Source organism: Lagopus muta, chromosome 7, assembly GCF_023343835.1.
Source record: "Lagopus muta isolate bLagMut1 chromosome 7, bLagMut1 primary, whole genome shotgun sequence".
NCBI classification, from domain to species: domain Eukaryota; kingdom Metazoa; phylum Chordata; class Aves; order Galliformes; family Phasianidae; genus Lagopus; species Lagopus muta.
In genome coordinates this window covers 46369948-46384350 of record NC_064439.1, presented here as the reverse complement: position 1 = coordinate 46384350, position 14403 = coordinate 46369948, and the positions used below count along the sequence as shown (strand labels likewise).

Sequence of the window (14403 nt, the reverse complement as noted above, 5' to 3'; positions counted from 1 at the left end):
AGGAAGGAAGGAAGGAAGGAAGGAAGGAAGGAAGGAAGGAAGGAAGGAAGGAAGGAAGGAAGGAAGGAAGAAAAAAAGATGATGATATGCCCAGCAAACTTGGTAGCTTCAATAGCTGTAGGATTTGGTTGTTGGTGGCTTTCTGCATTTTTACTGTTGCTGTCTCTTAAAAACACCAGGAACAGTAATTTAATTTTGTCACAAGCAGTAAACAACAAATACATGTGTAAGTGAACCATTCTGAAGAGAGCTTGTGTAGTTTGGTGCAAAGAAGAAAAATATTGATATGTGACCACACAAAGGCATTTGAAATGATAAAACAAAACAACTTACAAACTGACTGTAGAATGTCTCGACTGCGTTTCTCAGCAAAGTACTTCCACTGCATAATGCTCAGTTCAGAAGACAACACCTTACATGTTCAAAAAAGAATTTTTAAACAAGCTAGGAAGTGGCAGCATCCGAGCTTTGGTATCAAATCCAAGACATGAGGTCTGAATATTAGGTCACAACACAAAATACTAACCAAAAGGGAGCCTTGTAGTTATCTTTTTCCCCTCCCTCTCACATTCTGGTTATGAAAGAAAACAGAGGGTAAATTTTTGTCTTAGAACAAATTGCAGATTCTACAATAGCTACAAAAATTTCACGCATCTACAGAGCCTTCAATTGTACACAGCAGATCTTATAACAGTGCAATATAGTATAGGCTCAAACTACAGCTGTGCACATTTGAAGGGCAGTATACAAGTTCAGCCTAGATAGGGGCAATATCTAAGAAATAAAGCCCACATTCTACTTGCTGGTGTTCTTAGAAGCCACAACAAAATGCTTGCAGGAAGGAAGTAAAACAAAATGCAACTCACCCTCACAACTTTCAACAGGACTAAGATCTTTTCCTCTGTTTATCGTCCAACACGTCTTTGTTGGTACACCAAGGAAATTCATAACAGCAGTATATATGCGGTACCAGCTGGCAAGGACCACCTAGGTGGGAAAAAAAGGATTACAGGTTTCCAAAAACTCAACGCCTGACATAGAAAACACCAGTATTTTACACACAGAAAACCTGTGACTCATCTCACAGCAAAGTCATTGGATAAGATTACCAAGATGTTCTGTCAGATATAACAGATTTATTGAGTTCATAAATAAATAACGTGACCATTCCAGTCAAGCTGCTCTGAAAGTTACAACCCAAAGGTCCCTAGACTGAAAAGATATTTAACCACTGCAGCATTATTGGTCCCAGTCCCGTACCAAAAGAAAAAGCATGTACAGGAAGCATGATTCCACCTACTCTTTCCCTGTGCAACTAATAAAACTGTTATGTCACATCTTTAAGAAGGACAAGAAGGGAATACAATACAGGAAATAATAACTTGATCCCTGATAAAGTGTGCATCAGGCACAAGGAACAAGGTTTTGGTAGTGGGGGGCTGCAAGGGTGGCCTCTGTGAGCACAGCCAAGTAGCTGCCCCATGTCAGATCACAGCCAGATCCAGACAGCTGCTAGTGCCCTGCCACTGCCCAGGGCTCAGCCAACAGCAGGTAGAAGTGGAGGAGGCAATCATTCTTACTCTGCTTTCAGTTCTCACTGAAACAGCTACATTTCATAAAATGCTATAGTCTTCTATCATTAGGTAATAAAGTAAACATGGATCATGTTGAAAGTAATGCCTTCTATTTGTTCCCATGGAAACTAAAACAGAAAAAGCACAACAACACTAATTGATAGAGCAAATTCTCAGCTACAAAACACTGTTTTTCAGCATAGTCACCACCATTAGCTATGCATTTTCACCAGCAATGAGCAAGAGCCCCACTGTAGGCAGGCTCACTGTATTCACACACACTGTTTGGTCTCCATTAATGTTCAGCAAGCAACAATGAATGTCAATGGGTCCATTTTTTCCACATGGCAGAATTCAATTCCACATCTTTGCTTCATACACACTTCCATGTCAGGCTGCTTCACATAAAATGTCAATTTCCTTCCTGCTTGTACGCTCTCTTCAAGCAACAGAATGCTACAATGAGGTATTCCAGGAGCTTTCTCTTTTCCAAGCAAAATAGGACCAGCTTCTTCAATCTTTCTTCATAGGAGAGGTGCTCCAGCCCTTTGACCATCTTTGGGATTGTCCTGTGGACTCAACCCAACAGCATCCTTCCTGTACTGGTGGCCCCAGGTCTCACAGTGGCAGAGCAGAGGTGGAGAAATCACTTCCCTCACCCTGATGCGACTCTTCTTTTGATGAAGCCCAGTACCCTGTTCAACTTCCAGGCTGCAACAGCAGCCCCGGCTGAGGGAACTGGACTTGTTCAATCTGAAGAAGGCTCCTGGGAGATTTCATTATGGCTTTCCAGTATTTAAAGAGAGATAATAAACATGATGGATATAAACTTTTTTTACAGAGGTAGATAGCAATAGGACAAGGGGAATGGTTTTAAACTAAAGGAGAGCAGGTTTAGATTCGATGCTGGGGAAAATGGTGGTGGTACAGACTGCCCAAGAGGTTGCAGACATCCCATCCCTAGAGGTGTTCAAAGTCAAGTTGGAAGGGCCTCTACACAACCTGATCTACTGCCTGTTTTAGGGCTTAGCAACCTTGTCCAAGGCAGAGGGCTCTGAACTAGATGATCTTTTGAGGTCTCTTCTAAGCAAAGCCATTCTATGATTCTAAAGAATTCTGAGAAAGGTTTCAGTTGCACTCAGTGACAGGACAAGAGCCAATAAGCATAAGCAGAAATACAGGACCCTCCAGTTACACACAAGATTTATTTTATTTTTATTATTAAGATGGTCAAACACTGGAAGCCCAGTGAGGTGGGGACACTCCAAACCAAATCAAAGGTAGTCCTCAGCAACCTACTTCATCTCACTTAAAGTGGTGCAACTAAGTGATGTTCAGACACCCCTTCATTCAATTTTTCTGCAATTCTATGGTTAGATTATGTTCTCAAACTAGGACTCCAGATATCATAACTCAATTTGTCCATGCTCTTCACATTCCCATAATGTAAACCTTGTATATTCACAATATACCTACACCTTTTTGTCTAGACCCATACTCCTCGCCTTAACATCATGACCTGCAAAGTACACCACCCTGAATTCCTGAGGGTTTCCTGAACATCTGTGTCTTGGCACTGCTGATTGTGCATACGTGCATATAAATGAGACACTCACCCCTACTCCACATAAGCAATAACAAGACTTGAACCAACACCAAATCATTTCTCTTAACACTTAAGTGTGGTTGTACACTGCCAACAGAATGCAAATACAAGCTTAGAGACATCTGTCCATCATACTTGCATCACCAGCCCCGAAGCTGACTTTACAGTGAGCGAATAAAGCATTCTTGCTGAACAAATCCTGCACAAAAAAAATTACAGCTTAATCTTTTTATGTCACAAGTGCTTATGTCAGCTGCAGATGTTATTACACATGAATACTCCCCTAACCCCAGTCTCCCCACTCCCAAGACTTTTACTTACTTCATACAAAGAACAGAAACATTCTTGCCAAAAGCTGCTTCACATGAAACACTTCAAACGTGAGCACGAAAACTGAAGCAAGCCAGTAGCCAAAATTGCTAGGTCAATTAGAACACCGTGGCATTTTTGGAATTTGCACTGTATTATACTGGATAAACGCAGAACTTGGGAAAGAAAAGACTGGCCATTAGACCCAGGATACCTCTATGGACCAGTCCTTTGCTGTTAAAGACCATGTAGGAAAATTGATCCCTTTTACTGGTTGCCACTGAGTAATATTTAACCCCAAACTACACGGGGTCTTTGAAACATTCATTTCTCCAACTCAGATTTTCATCACTACTGCCACACACAGAAATACCTCCTGTCCTGTAAAGGTGAACAGCCAGACAGCAAACTGCTATTAGCATGAAATTAACACATTAGCTCTCTGTCACTTTCCATCACTCACTATACAGCCACTGAAAGAGCCTTTACTACTATTAAAATTCAGTTTTAATGCCAGCTATTGCACCAAAAAAGCTAGAAAGCTCCTAAAAATTAAAATGGAAATGAAACACACCCCAAAAACTTAACTGGATACTGGGTATCAGGAGGAAAAAAAAATTAACTGTCAACAAATATGTCCACAAAGCACTTTCCTACCACTCATCACAAGTCAAACTAGATAAATCTGGAGAACAAGCTTTAGAAGTCAAGTTGCTCCTATCAATTGCTTTTTAGAAGCAATTACATAAAAACAAGAAAATTCAAGAAACAAATTTAAGAAAAGGGTGGTGAAACACTGGAACAGGTTGCCCAGTGAGGCTGTGGATGCCCCCTACCTGGAAGCATTCAAGGCCAGGCCAGATGAGGTTCTGAACAACATGGTCTAGAGGGAAGTGACCCTGCCTATAGCATGGGGGTTGGAACTAGATGAGCTTGAAAGTCCCTTCCAATCCAAACCATTCTGTGATTCTACAATATCATGAAATATTTACACAGAAGCTAGATATTATGCATTAAGTGACTAAAAGGAGCTGAGAAGACCACTGTCTGCTTTTCATGCCCACACAGGCACAGAAAAGATGAATGAACTCATAACGTATCACCAAATTCAATGTGGCAGTAAGAACCTAGAAAACTCTAAATGAACAGACAAGCCTACATATTTTGCACAGCAATCTCCTAAATGTTTTAACAGAATGTCAGCCATCGTATTTCATTACTCTCATTTTGCTTTCAGCATCCAACATACCATATTTCATGGTGATACGGAGGATTTTGTTAAGAGTAAGTTCGCTTGATCAGTTACCTTTGTCTTTTCCATGTCAGATTGTAGCTGAAGTCAATAAATCTTTCTCAGCTAAAGAGAATATATTATTCAAATGCAGCATACGCTGCTAACACTGCATTTCTAGAACTGAATTGCAATCCCTTTGGAGTTAAAAACAAACCAACCAACCACAAGACACAAGAGAGGATACCAGAAGCATTAGTCTATCGCAGTTACTTCTTCCTTAGCAAGGAAATAAAAAGCAAAAGAAACTGCTAAATGAGAGTTGTATACATACATGTTAGCCAGGAACTCTTACACATTTATTTCCTGGAAGCAGCTCTGCTCTCACAGAGCAGGAGAATAAATGCTAGTAACCAGGCAATTACAGCCACTATTACTCCCCAACTGTCCAAGAAACAAGTTGTTCCTGACACACAGAATGACATAAAGGAAGATTAATCAAAGGAGTTTCCCCTTTGCAAAATGTTTGATTTTCTCTCTTATGATGTTTTGCCTTTGTCTCTCAAACATTTCTGTAATTACTGACATCTTCTTAGTGACCAAAAAAGCCAGACTAAAAGCTTTATCTAGTCAGGTAACAAACCCATACAAAACAACTGCAATTAGTCTTCTAAAGAGGAATTTATTTTGTTCCGGAAGAAATTCACACCACTCTTGGATTTAAGGGCCACAGTAAACTGTGATTAATCATTAGCTCACTGTCCAACACAAAATGCAAGCCAAAACAACCTCTCAGTATCTTTATCCCTGCAGCCATTGTCACGTACCACTTTCACTTCATGTCCTATTTCCTGAAGTGCACAAAGTCAGCAACCTACTTCCAGAGCTAAGAAAACTACGCTAGAAGATAAAACTGGATTGCAACTGTAGGGCACGATATACTAAAATGCTCAGATTATTCACCTTTGATATGAAGTACGTGATGACGTTTGAGAACAGTAAATAACAACGGCAATTGGCCACAGCACACAAAGTTACTTTCAGATATTAAATTTGAAATGCAATATCCCAGCTACACTTTGTTATTCAATCTATCTTTACAATTGCACTTTCCACGGTAACATTTCTTATAAATTTATAATCAAGCCTAAAGAAACCAAAGATTTCTCAAATCTTTGAGAATCTTGTTAAAACACAGCTTACCTCTGGGTAAAGATTGAACCTTTGTAAGGTGTTAATCACTAAAGGATATTCAGTTAGTCTGTCATTCATAATTGTACACAGTCCATTCCAAAATGATGGTGCTTCAATAATGATCTTGAAATAGGAATAATAAAGACCCTACAGGGAGAGAAGAATGATTACAAGGGGAGAAGAATGATTGTTTCTGATCTGCTTCACAGATCACCATGTACACGGTTCATTTTTAAAAGCAACTTTGTATTTCTAAGAAGCAGGACAAATTGACCCAAGACTTCCCAATTTACCAAATCCTCTCTATTAGTGTTACTGAAACAACGTGGGTTTCTTTCCATTTTGTTTCATGACACATCATAAGCTCTCATTTGTCTAGTTAACTATGCACTAGCATAATACTGCATAGTTCTCAAAATAAATAAAAACTGACAGAAGAAATACACATATGCAAACATTAATTAAAAATGACTTTCATACTCTTGCTATGCCACATTTTTAATCAAAGCTACTCCACAAGATATTTGCAGATTTGTACTTTAGGTTCTCCACAATTTCTTTAATTCCTATTTTAAGCAAACTGTGATGAGAAAAATTCACAATGATCAGCAGAGAGAAATGTGAAAGTGTAAGGTATGTTAGTTACAAGACAGAAAAACATTTTTCTTATCCAAAAGGTATTAAGAAATTAAGTAAAACCCATGATGACGAGATCATGAATTTTTCCAATCATTTCATCTTTTATTAGGAGATAATCTGACCATTTCTGTGCGAAAAGCCATTTCTCTTTCTAGTGTTGACAGGTGAGAAAAGTGACGATCACTTTCAAACAGAGTTGTTATGTGCCACCTGTTTAAATAAAAACAAAAAACAATGAAGATTCAATGAAGTTTTAGAACCTGTATGAAGTCATATATACCAAATAAGAGCTGGCAAGACATTTACTGAGACCCAAAGCCTGCTTATAAACTGCTATTTTACTCAGGTGTCATATCAACATTCTCTTCTGTTCAGATAATTTTAACTGGAAAAAAAAAACATGAATCCACAGACAACTCATTAAATGCTATTATGGAATTAGTTACAATATTCAAATGCATTTTAACAGAAGTGTAGACATTTAAAGACAAAAGTGCAATGCTATTCAAATTAGCAAGAATACATATTGGTAAATAAAATTCAAGTATCTGACTAATAAAAAGAAGCACAGACTAAAAACTGGTGGCACTACTATGATGCACATGTAAGCAGTGTTCATTTTTTCTATTACTTTTTAATTCAGATATCTGTGATTATATATAGAAATTATCAATGTTATTTAAGTAGGGATGAAACTACAACATTAAATGTAAAAAAAACAGGAGAAATGCAAATAACTGGAGGCAAAATTTGTCCAAGTGAAGCTTCCTCATTGGAAAGGATGGATTAAAGAAAAAAAGGCAAAGCATTGCACGCAATTCTCCTAGAAATTATCAAGAAACAGGCTACCAAAAATCAATAGGCTCTTCTTGAGCTAAGAAACAAAAATACAGTGGCAGAAATTGTTACTTTTTATCTCTACAAAAGCAGCTGGGTGAAAATCACTATAGAAGCCATTCTGTTCAACGTCTAGAATACAAAAATTAAAGGTGAGGCTTAGGATGGAACCTGAAACACAGTAATTACACGGACAAAAATTAGTTCAAAATCCATTTCTCTACATACAAAGAAACCATTGGCTAGACAAAGGTCAAAGAAAATATAACAAGACTGAAAAATTAAAGCAAATGTAAATAAGCAGAATGAAGGAGGAGGTTGAAAGGATTTACCTGGACCTTCAGAACCCACTCAGGTTAAAAAAAATCTGCTACAGGAAATGCAGCTGCTGAATGTGCATAGCTAAGCTACGATTCCTGTCAATCTCTTCCAACTCTGGATATTCTATGAGTCTAATAATTTACCAGCTGAAAAGCAGGCTTCACTCTTAGCTGAACAAGCTTAAGCAAGCTTTCAAATCAGCTTCATAAAAACAGAATTACGCATCTTAGAGGTGACAACTTGGTTTCGAGAGGAAAGATCTAAATATAAATTATCCAAATAGCTTGTCTAAATATAAGTCAAAATGACACTTTGAAGCATCACATTACCCTCAAACAGTAAATAGAATCTTACCAATGTAGAACTCCTGCAAAAGCAGCTGTAAAGGAAACAAAAGGTGTCAAGTTACTCAAATATTTAAATCGTGTTCTTTTAAATAATTACAGCACTACTTCAGAGGTGCTCAGAAGGTACTCAGCCTCCAGAGCAGCAGCAGAATAGCACATCTGAGTTAAATTTCATGGGCAGCTCTTTGAAAATCTGAAATCTTGCCAATGACATTCAGCAATACGCAGTGTTCCCACCTGCATCGTGCATCATTCAGTGTGATCCATCAGAATCTAAAATAGCCATTTCAGCTATGAAGAAACACGAGTGATAAGCACAGGTAAGTTACACATAGCGTATTTTGAACATTTTTAAGATGTCAAACCACGTCTAATTGAGACTTTAATTGCTAAACATGGTAAACACTGCCTGTAATAATGTTCCATTTGACCATTTTGAGACTATCTGCACTGTCACTTAGTTGCAGAATAAGGAGGTAATATGGAGGAACACTGGACATGAAAAACACGTGATAAAGTGGTGGATGAACATCACACGAGTCTGACATTCTGAGCACTACAAGATAGATCCAAAGAGATCAGAAATCACTCTACTTTGCATGAGCAGCATTCCCACTGCATCCAAAGTTCACAGTGCAAGAAAATCCAGCACGAGCAAGGAATAAATAACAGACATTAAGACAGAGGTACCTCTGTCTGGCACTCCTAGACTGAAGTGTCCTGGTTTACCAGCACAGGTTGGGGGATGACCTGCTGGAGGGGAGCTCTGTGGAAAGGGACCTGGGTGTCCTGGTGGACAACAGGTTGGCCATGAGCCAGCAGTGTGCCCTTGTGGCCAAAAAGGCCAATGGCTTACTGGGGTGCATTAAAAAGAGTGTGGCCACCAGGTCGAAGGAGGTGATCCTCCCCCTCTACTCTGCCCTGGTAAGACCTCATCTGGAGTACTGCGTCCAGTTCTGGGCTCCCCAGTACAAAAAAGACAGGGATCTCTTGGAAAGAGTCCAGCAGAGGGCCACGAAGATGGTGAAGGGCCTGGAGCATCTCTCCTATGAGGAAAGGCTGAGTGAACTGGTCTGTTCAGCCTGGAGAAAAGAAGACTGAGAGGGGACCTGATCCAGGTCTATAAATATCTAAGGTGTGGGGGGCAGAATGGCGAGGCCAGACTGTTTTCAGTGGTGAGTGGAGACAGGACAAGGGGAAACGGCCGGAAACTGCAGCATAGGAAGTTCCGCACAAATGTGCACAAGAACTTCTGTACAGTGAGGTGACGGAGCACTGGAACAGGCTGCCCAGGGAGGTGGTGGAGTCTCCTTCTCTGCAGATGTCCAAGACCTGCCTGGATGCCTACCTGTGCGACCTACTGTAGGGAACTGCTTTGGCAGGGGGGTTGGACTCGATGATCTCTGGAGGTCTCTTCCAACCCCTACAATTCTGTGATTCTGTGGTTGCTCTCTGTGCACACAGTGCCTCTCCACCATAGAAAGGACAGGCTGACAGGTGGCCTTTGGCCCAAGGCAACCTCTGTGGCTGAGAGTCCTGTTATCTACACGGCTCACATGGAGCAGGGGGCCGAGAGGTGCTGAGCCCGCGCCTCTCTCCAGGGTGCTGATCCCCACACTACAGCAGCAGCAGGCAGGAGGGCTGGGCACGGCACAGCACAAAGGGGAGCCTTACAGCAAGTACCTCCACGCTCACACTGCAGTCAGAGAGCTACTGAAGGCACATCTCAGTTGTTCACACGGTTAAGACTGCATGCTACACGTGTATGATGGTTTGTTTCTGGCAAGAAGCAGGAACAACAGGAAAAAAAGTCATCTGCAAGCACCAAAACTGATACGGACTGAATATACCCTTGGCACCCCAAGGCACACATTCCTCTAACACAGAGCCTGGAATTGCTCCTGCCGTCAGTGGCAGTGCTTGTTATTCTTGTCACTACATGTGACAATGCAACAGGCTATGCTCACAAACTTCAATTTTAGTGCTAAAGCTTTGTATACTGAGATAAGTGAATTGAAAATGGGTAAGACAGAAAAAAATGCTAAGATAAAAAAAATCTAAAAGGAAAAAATATATTTAAATACCTGCCTCCACAATCATAAAGGAAAACATTTACTTCAAGCTACATATTTTTACATACTAAGGTTACACCATACCACTTTTAGACTTTCTTAAAGAGCGCTTCAACTCCACTTCAGTTGTTTTCTCAAATAGAGGCATGGATATCCATTAAAAAATGAACAGCATAAGCTTTCTTTTAGATTTGTATCTTTTTTACATATACTTTCTAGGAAAAAAAAAATAAAACAACGAAGGATTTCTCAGTAGTCCTCAATAAGTGGAATTCAATGTCTTAAGCTTTCAGCACCTGTCTTCTTTTTTATGCTAAGAATATCCACATTAGTTCTCATGGAGAAGTTGTTAATTATTTTCTTCAGAAAGGCAGATGATACATGGAATTTCAGGTAAGCACATTAGCTGTAAGAGCAACACAGCAAACCACACTTGATGAACAAGCGTGTTTTGCAACTACTATGCAGAAACAGACAGAAGAGTCCCTTTTACTTATTACCCAGAATCACATTTGCAGACAGAAGAATAAGGCATCATTTCATTTCTCAGCAACAGTTTTAAGATTCCCAATAAAATCAGATGCTGAAATAAGTTTATGTATATACTCACACATACTCCAACTATTGAAAAAAACATCCATTTTGAAACAGATTACATGTTAAGTAAGTATGTGCAGTAGGAGTGCAATAAATGCACGTTAGCTGCTGGTACTGTTCATGACCTCAGAATTCACACAGTTCCAAATATGCCAAATACACAGTGTTTTCAGCTTACACATCCATTTATAAAGCAAATGATGTTTCAAAACACAAATGTCCACTTATTTCACAGAGAAAACACCGTATTCAAACATTATTCCTGTGAATGTTGCATTTGAAAATCAATCCAGTAAGTGTAAATACATTCAATCAGAGTGATTTTCTAAGAATATCAAACATCTTTATGAAACTTCCCACTATTACCCTTTTGTATGAATAAAAAGAAGACCTTTTACAGTCACTCAGCAATTCAAGTCATTGCTTAGATTTAAAGTCAATGCACAAAATTCATAGACTTGCATTACCAGTCCAAATCTACCCCTGTCAACAGATGGCATCCAAATGTACAATAAGCTAGTTTCTGATGGAAAGCACAGATCAATTCTCTTAAAATTACCATCCTTTGATCCCATTAATGTCTGGGAAGTGAAGGGAAACTAGAGTCCTAACATTAGAAAGGCATCTCAAACTACAGTGTACCTGAAGTTGCTGATGCCATTTTCTCTCTACGTAAGAATCATAAAAAGCAAAGCATATGATCAGATTTTTGCAGACTGAGGTTATTATGTAAAATCTGATAGTTCAGTCTTCCTGTGTTTATCTGTATCCTGTGTTTTCTGTTCTAAGGGCCAACGTGAAAGACATAAGAGATGCAATCAGGTTCTGAAAGTTGAATACTGAAGAAAGAAGCCATTCTTCAAAAGCTGTGATATACACAATTCGTTTACCAAGAGAACAATAAACACTAAGACACAGCAATACAAGAGGATACAAAACACAAGTTAAACTGATTAATACTGTCCACATTTCCAAAGGGACTACGGTTGGAATAAAGGACAACAGGTAACAACAAGAACCGTGTCAGCTTGAGCTGTTTCTGCCCCTTACTCAGGATTCTGAGATTCCACGCAATCAGAATTAGGCCTCAATTCAACAGACATTTAAAAAGTATGGCAAAAGCATTGTAGAACAATGTTCTTGAAAATGTGACAACTTTAACATGGCACCTATGTTAGACTTAGTCTTTAGAGGAAAAAAATAACACTCTATAACAACACTAGCTCTTTACAAAACCTGGACCTTGAAGTGAAAAAAAAAAAACAACAAATATTCAAATAGCACTAAACTTAGTATATTTACAGCCTTTACTACTGCAAATACCACGCTGCTATTCATAACAGACTCACTACTACTGGTCCATTAAAAGGAGCTATTTACAAATAGCTCCCTGAGGCATTCAGCTGGCTACCTGAGTTTTGCAGCCAAGTTCAAACTCCACAAATTATACAGCTCTCTACCTGATCTGGTCTCAAATTTCAAACAACTGAAAGCATTCTTCCTCTTCTGACCATCTGTTAAATGTTTCTGTGTCATACAAGTAAGTGTTAGTCTAGGAAATGCTGAATAAACAGAAGTTAGCAAAGCAATTCAGGAGCAGTTTATTCATCAATTAGTTTGTAAGCTAAGTGCTGCCTTTCTGCCATTCCTTTGCAAGGTAATTCATCAAGCTGAAGAAACTCCCTCTGGCAACAAAGACCACTGGCAGTGTCATCAATACTGCCAGCACCATTGGAATTCCTTGACAGTCTTTCAGAGAACAGATAACTCTGCATCTGTTAAATATGCCATTAATAACATTTGCTGACATCAGGAACGCATTTTTTATATAATTTTGCAAGCACTTTGGATGCTTTTTTCAAGATTTTGGCCATTAGCCATTTTGTCATTTACTCCCAAATATTCCCAGAGATAACATTTAAATCTACATCCCCTGCCAGCTTTAGGTTCTTCCAGCCTTGCAAAACAAGCTGGTCTGACTAATTACTTACCAACAGTTTTTTTTCTTCGTAATTAACGACCGCATAGGGGAGATCTATAAATCTCTCGTGAACCACCATTTTCAAGCAAATGTCTTGACACCACATCAACTGCTGTACAAACTTAGAAAAAAATGATGAAGGAAGGTATTTCCCTTCCCTTTTGCAGTGTAAGCCAGGTTATTTTTTTTTCTTTTCAACTCACACTTCTGGATATTTTTTGATACAACTTACAGCTGCAGAAAAAAAGAGAGGGCATTTCTCCCCAGCATATTCCTTCTACTTACCCAGGATGAAAGTGAGCCATATCTTGCTGTCAGCTCTTATAGTGGCGCCCATTCCATCATTAACAAACGCTGTCAAAAGAAACCAAGTATTTTAAGCATCGCTTGAGAACCAGCCTCTGCAAATCGGTTCAAACTTCGCAGCGTTAGAGTACTGCAAAAAAAAAAAAATCTCGACCAGACTTCAGAAGCGCCGCAAGAATTTCATACAGTGAGTATGAAATCGCTGTGCAAACATCACGGACAGCCTTCCCATCACAGGGAGACTATTCGGGAGAACACACGAACCACCGGGTTTTTAAATCCTGAGATAACTTTTACAAATTAACTGCTGAAAAGGGGAGTCGGGCGCATCCGCGATTCGCTCTCCCAGGTCAGACTTTCACAGCGCGAGCCACCCTCCATCCTTCCAACCCAGAGGCAAGCAGGCAACGCGGAGGCGCTCGGCACAGCCCGTCAGCGGGACCGCCGTACGGAGTTACTCACACGGACGGCCGGAGGCGTCGCGGCAGCAAAGCGCTCCTTCCCTCCCCTCGCCCCCACTCCCGCCGACCCCCGCGTGGATCTGCCCGCGCGAACACGCACAGGGCAGCGGCGCGGACTGCCGGAGCCCCCAGCGCCACGGCTCAGCCCCGCCCGGGGGCGGCGGTAGGGTTCCGGGAGGGCCCGCCGCCCCGCCTCACCTCGCAGCCGCTCTCCGTCGACGCGCGGCCGCCGGAGGGGCCCTGGGCCCGGCGCGTCCCGCAGCCCGCCGCCCGCCGGCGCCGGCCCCGCCCTGCCGCCCCGCCGACCGCCGCCCGCCCGCCGCGCGGCGCGGGCCCCGCCGGGAGAGCGCGTCGGGCCCCCGCGGCCGCTCCCGGGACCGGAGCCCGGCGACCACTGCCCGGGCTTGAGCGGCGGCGACTCTTTGTTCCCGCCTCCGGTCGGGACGACCATCTCCGCATAGTCCCCGACGGGGCCGGGAGCCGCGCCGGAGGGGAGGCGAGGGGGGGGGGTGGGCGGCGCTCCGCCGGGAGCTTCCCCCACCCCCGGGCAGGGCCTGGAGGCCGCGGGGCGGGGCCGCAGCCAGCGGGCTCCGCGCTCGGGGCCGAGGGGGGTGGCCGGGCGCTCCTCCGCCGCGCCGCTCCGCTCCCGCTCCGCCCGGCTGGCCACGTGGGGGCGGGGGCGGCGCTCGGCAGCAGGCGGTAACAGCTCTCCCCGCCCCGCGCGCACGCACGCGCCGCCCCGCAGCTCTGAGACGCTCCGTCCCTCCGCCCCACACCGCGCCGCTCTGCCTGCGGCCGCTGGAGCCCCCGGGCGGATCGCTGCCGGAAAGGCGGGGGAGCGCGGAGCTTCCCGCTCGCCTCGCCATAAAGGACCGCCTGCTCCGCGCGACCTGCCGTTTCCTACTCCTCTTGGTGTCGTTCTCTTGTT

The 14403-nt window shown here is 42.3% G+C and overlaps 1 protein-coding gene across 2 annotated transcripts in view; it reads right to left on the bottom strand.

Annotated features, from left to right (window-relative positions):
• The window catches only part of DPY19L1 (dpy-19 like C-mannosyltransferase 1), a 48690-nt gene extending 34747 nt beyond the window's left edge, over nt 1-13943 (bottom strand). The window contains exons 1-6 of one of the 2 annotated variants that reach the window (XM_048950761.1): nt 13674-13943; nt 12994-13062; nt 8066-8090; nt 6676-6763; nt 5924-6061; nt 867-987 (exon numbers count right to left, since the gene is read on the bottom strand). In XM_048950761.1, the coding sequence (XP_048806718.1) occupies nt 867-987; nt 5924-6061; nt 6676-6763; nt 8066-8090; nt 12994-13062; nt 13674-13926 (694 nt within the window). In that variant the 5' untranslated portion in view covers nt 13927-13943. Of the gene's footprint in view, nt 1-866; nt 988-5923; nt 6062-6675; nt 6764-8065; nt 8091-12993; nt 13063-13476; nt 13528-13673 lie in introns of those variants that run through there. The other variant, XM_048950762.1, reaches the window with a different exon arrangement.
• Nucleotides 13944-14403: the final 460 nt, after the last annotated feature.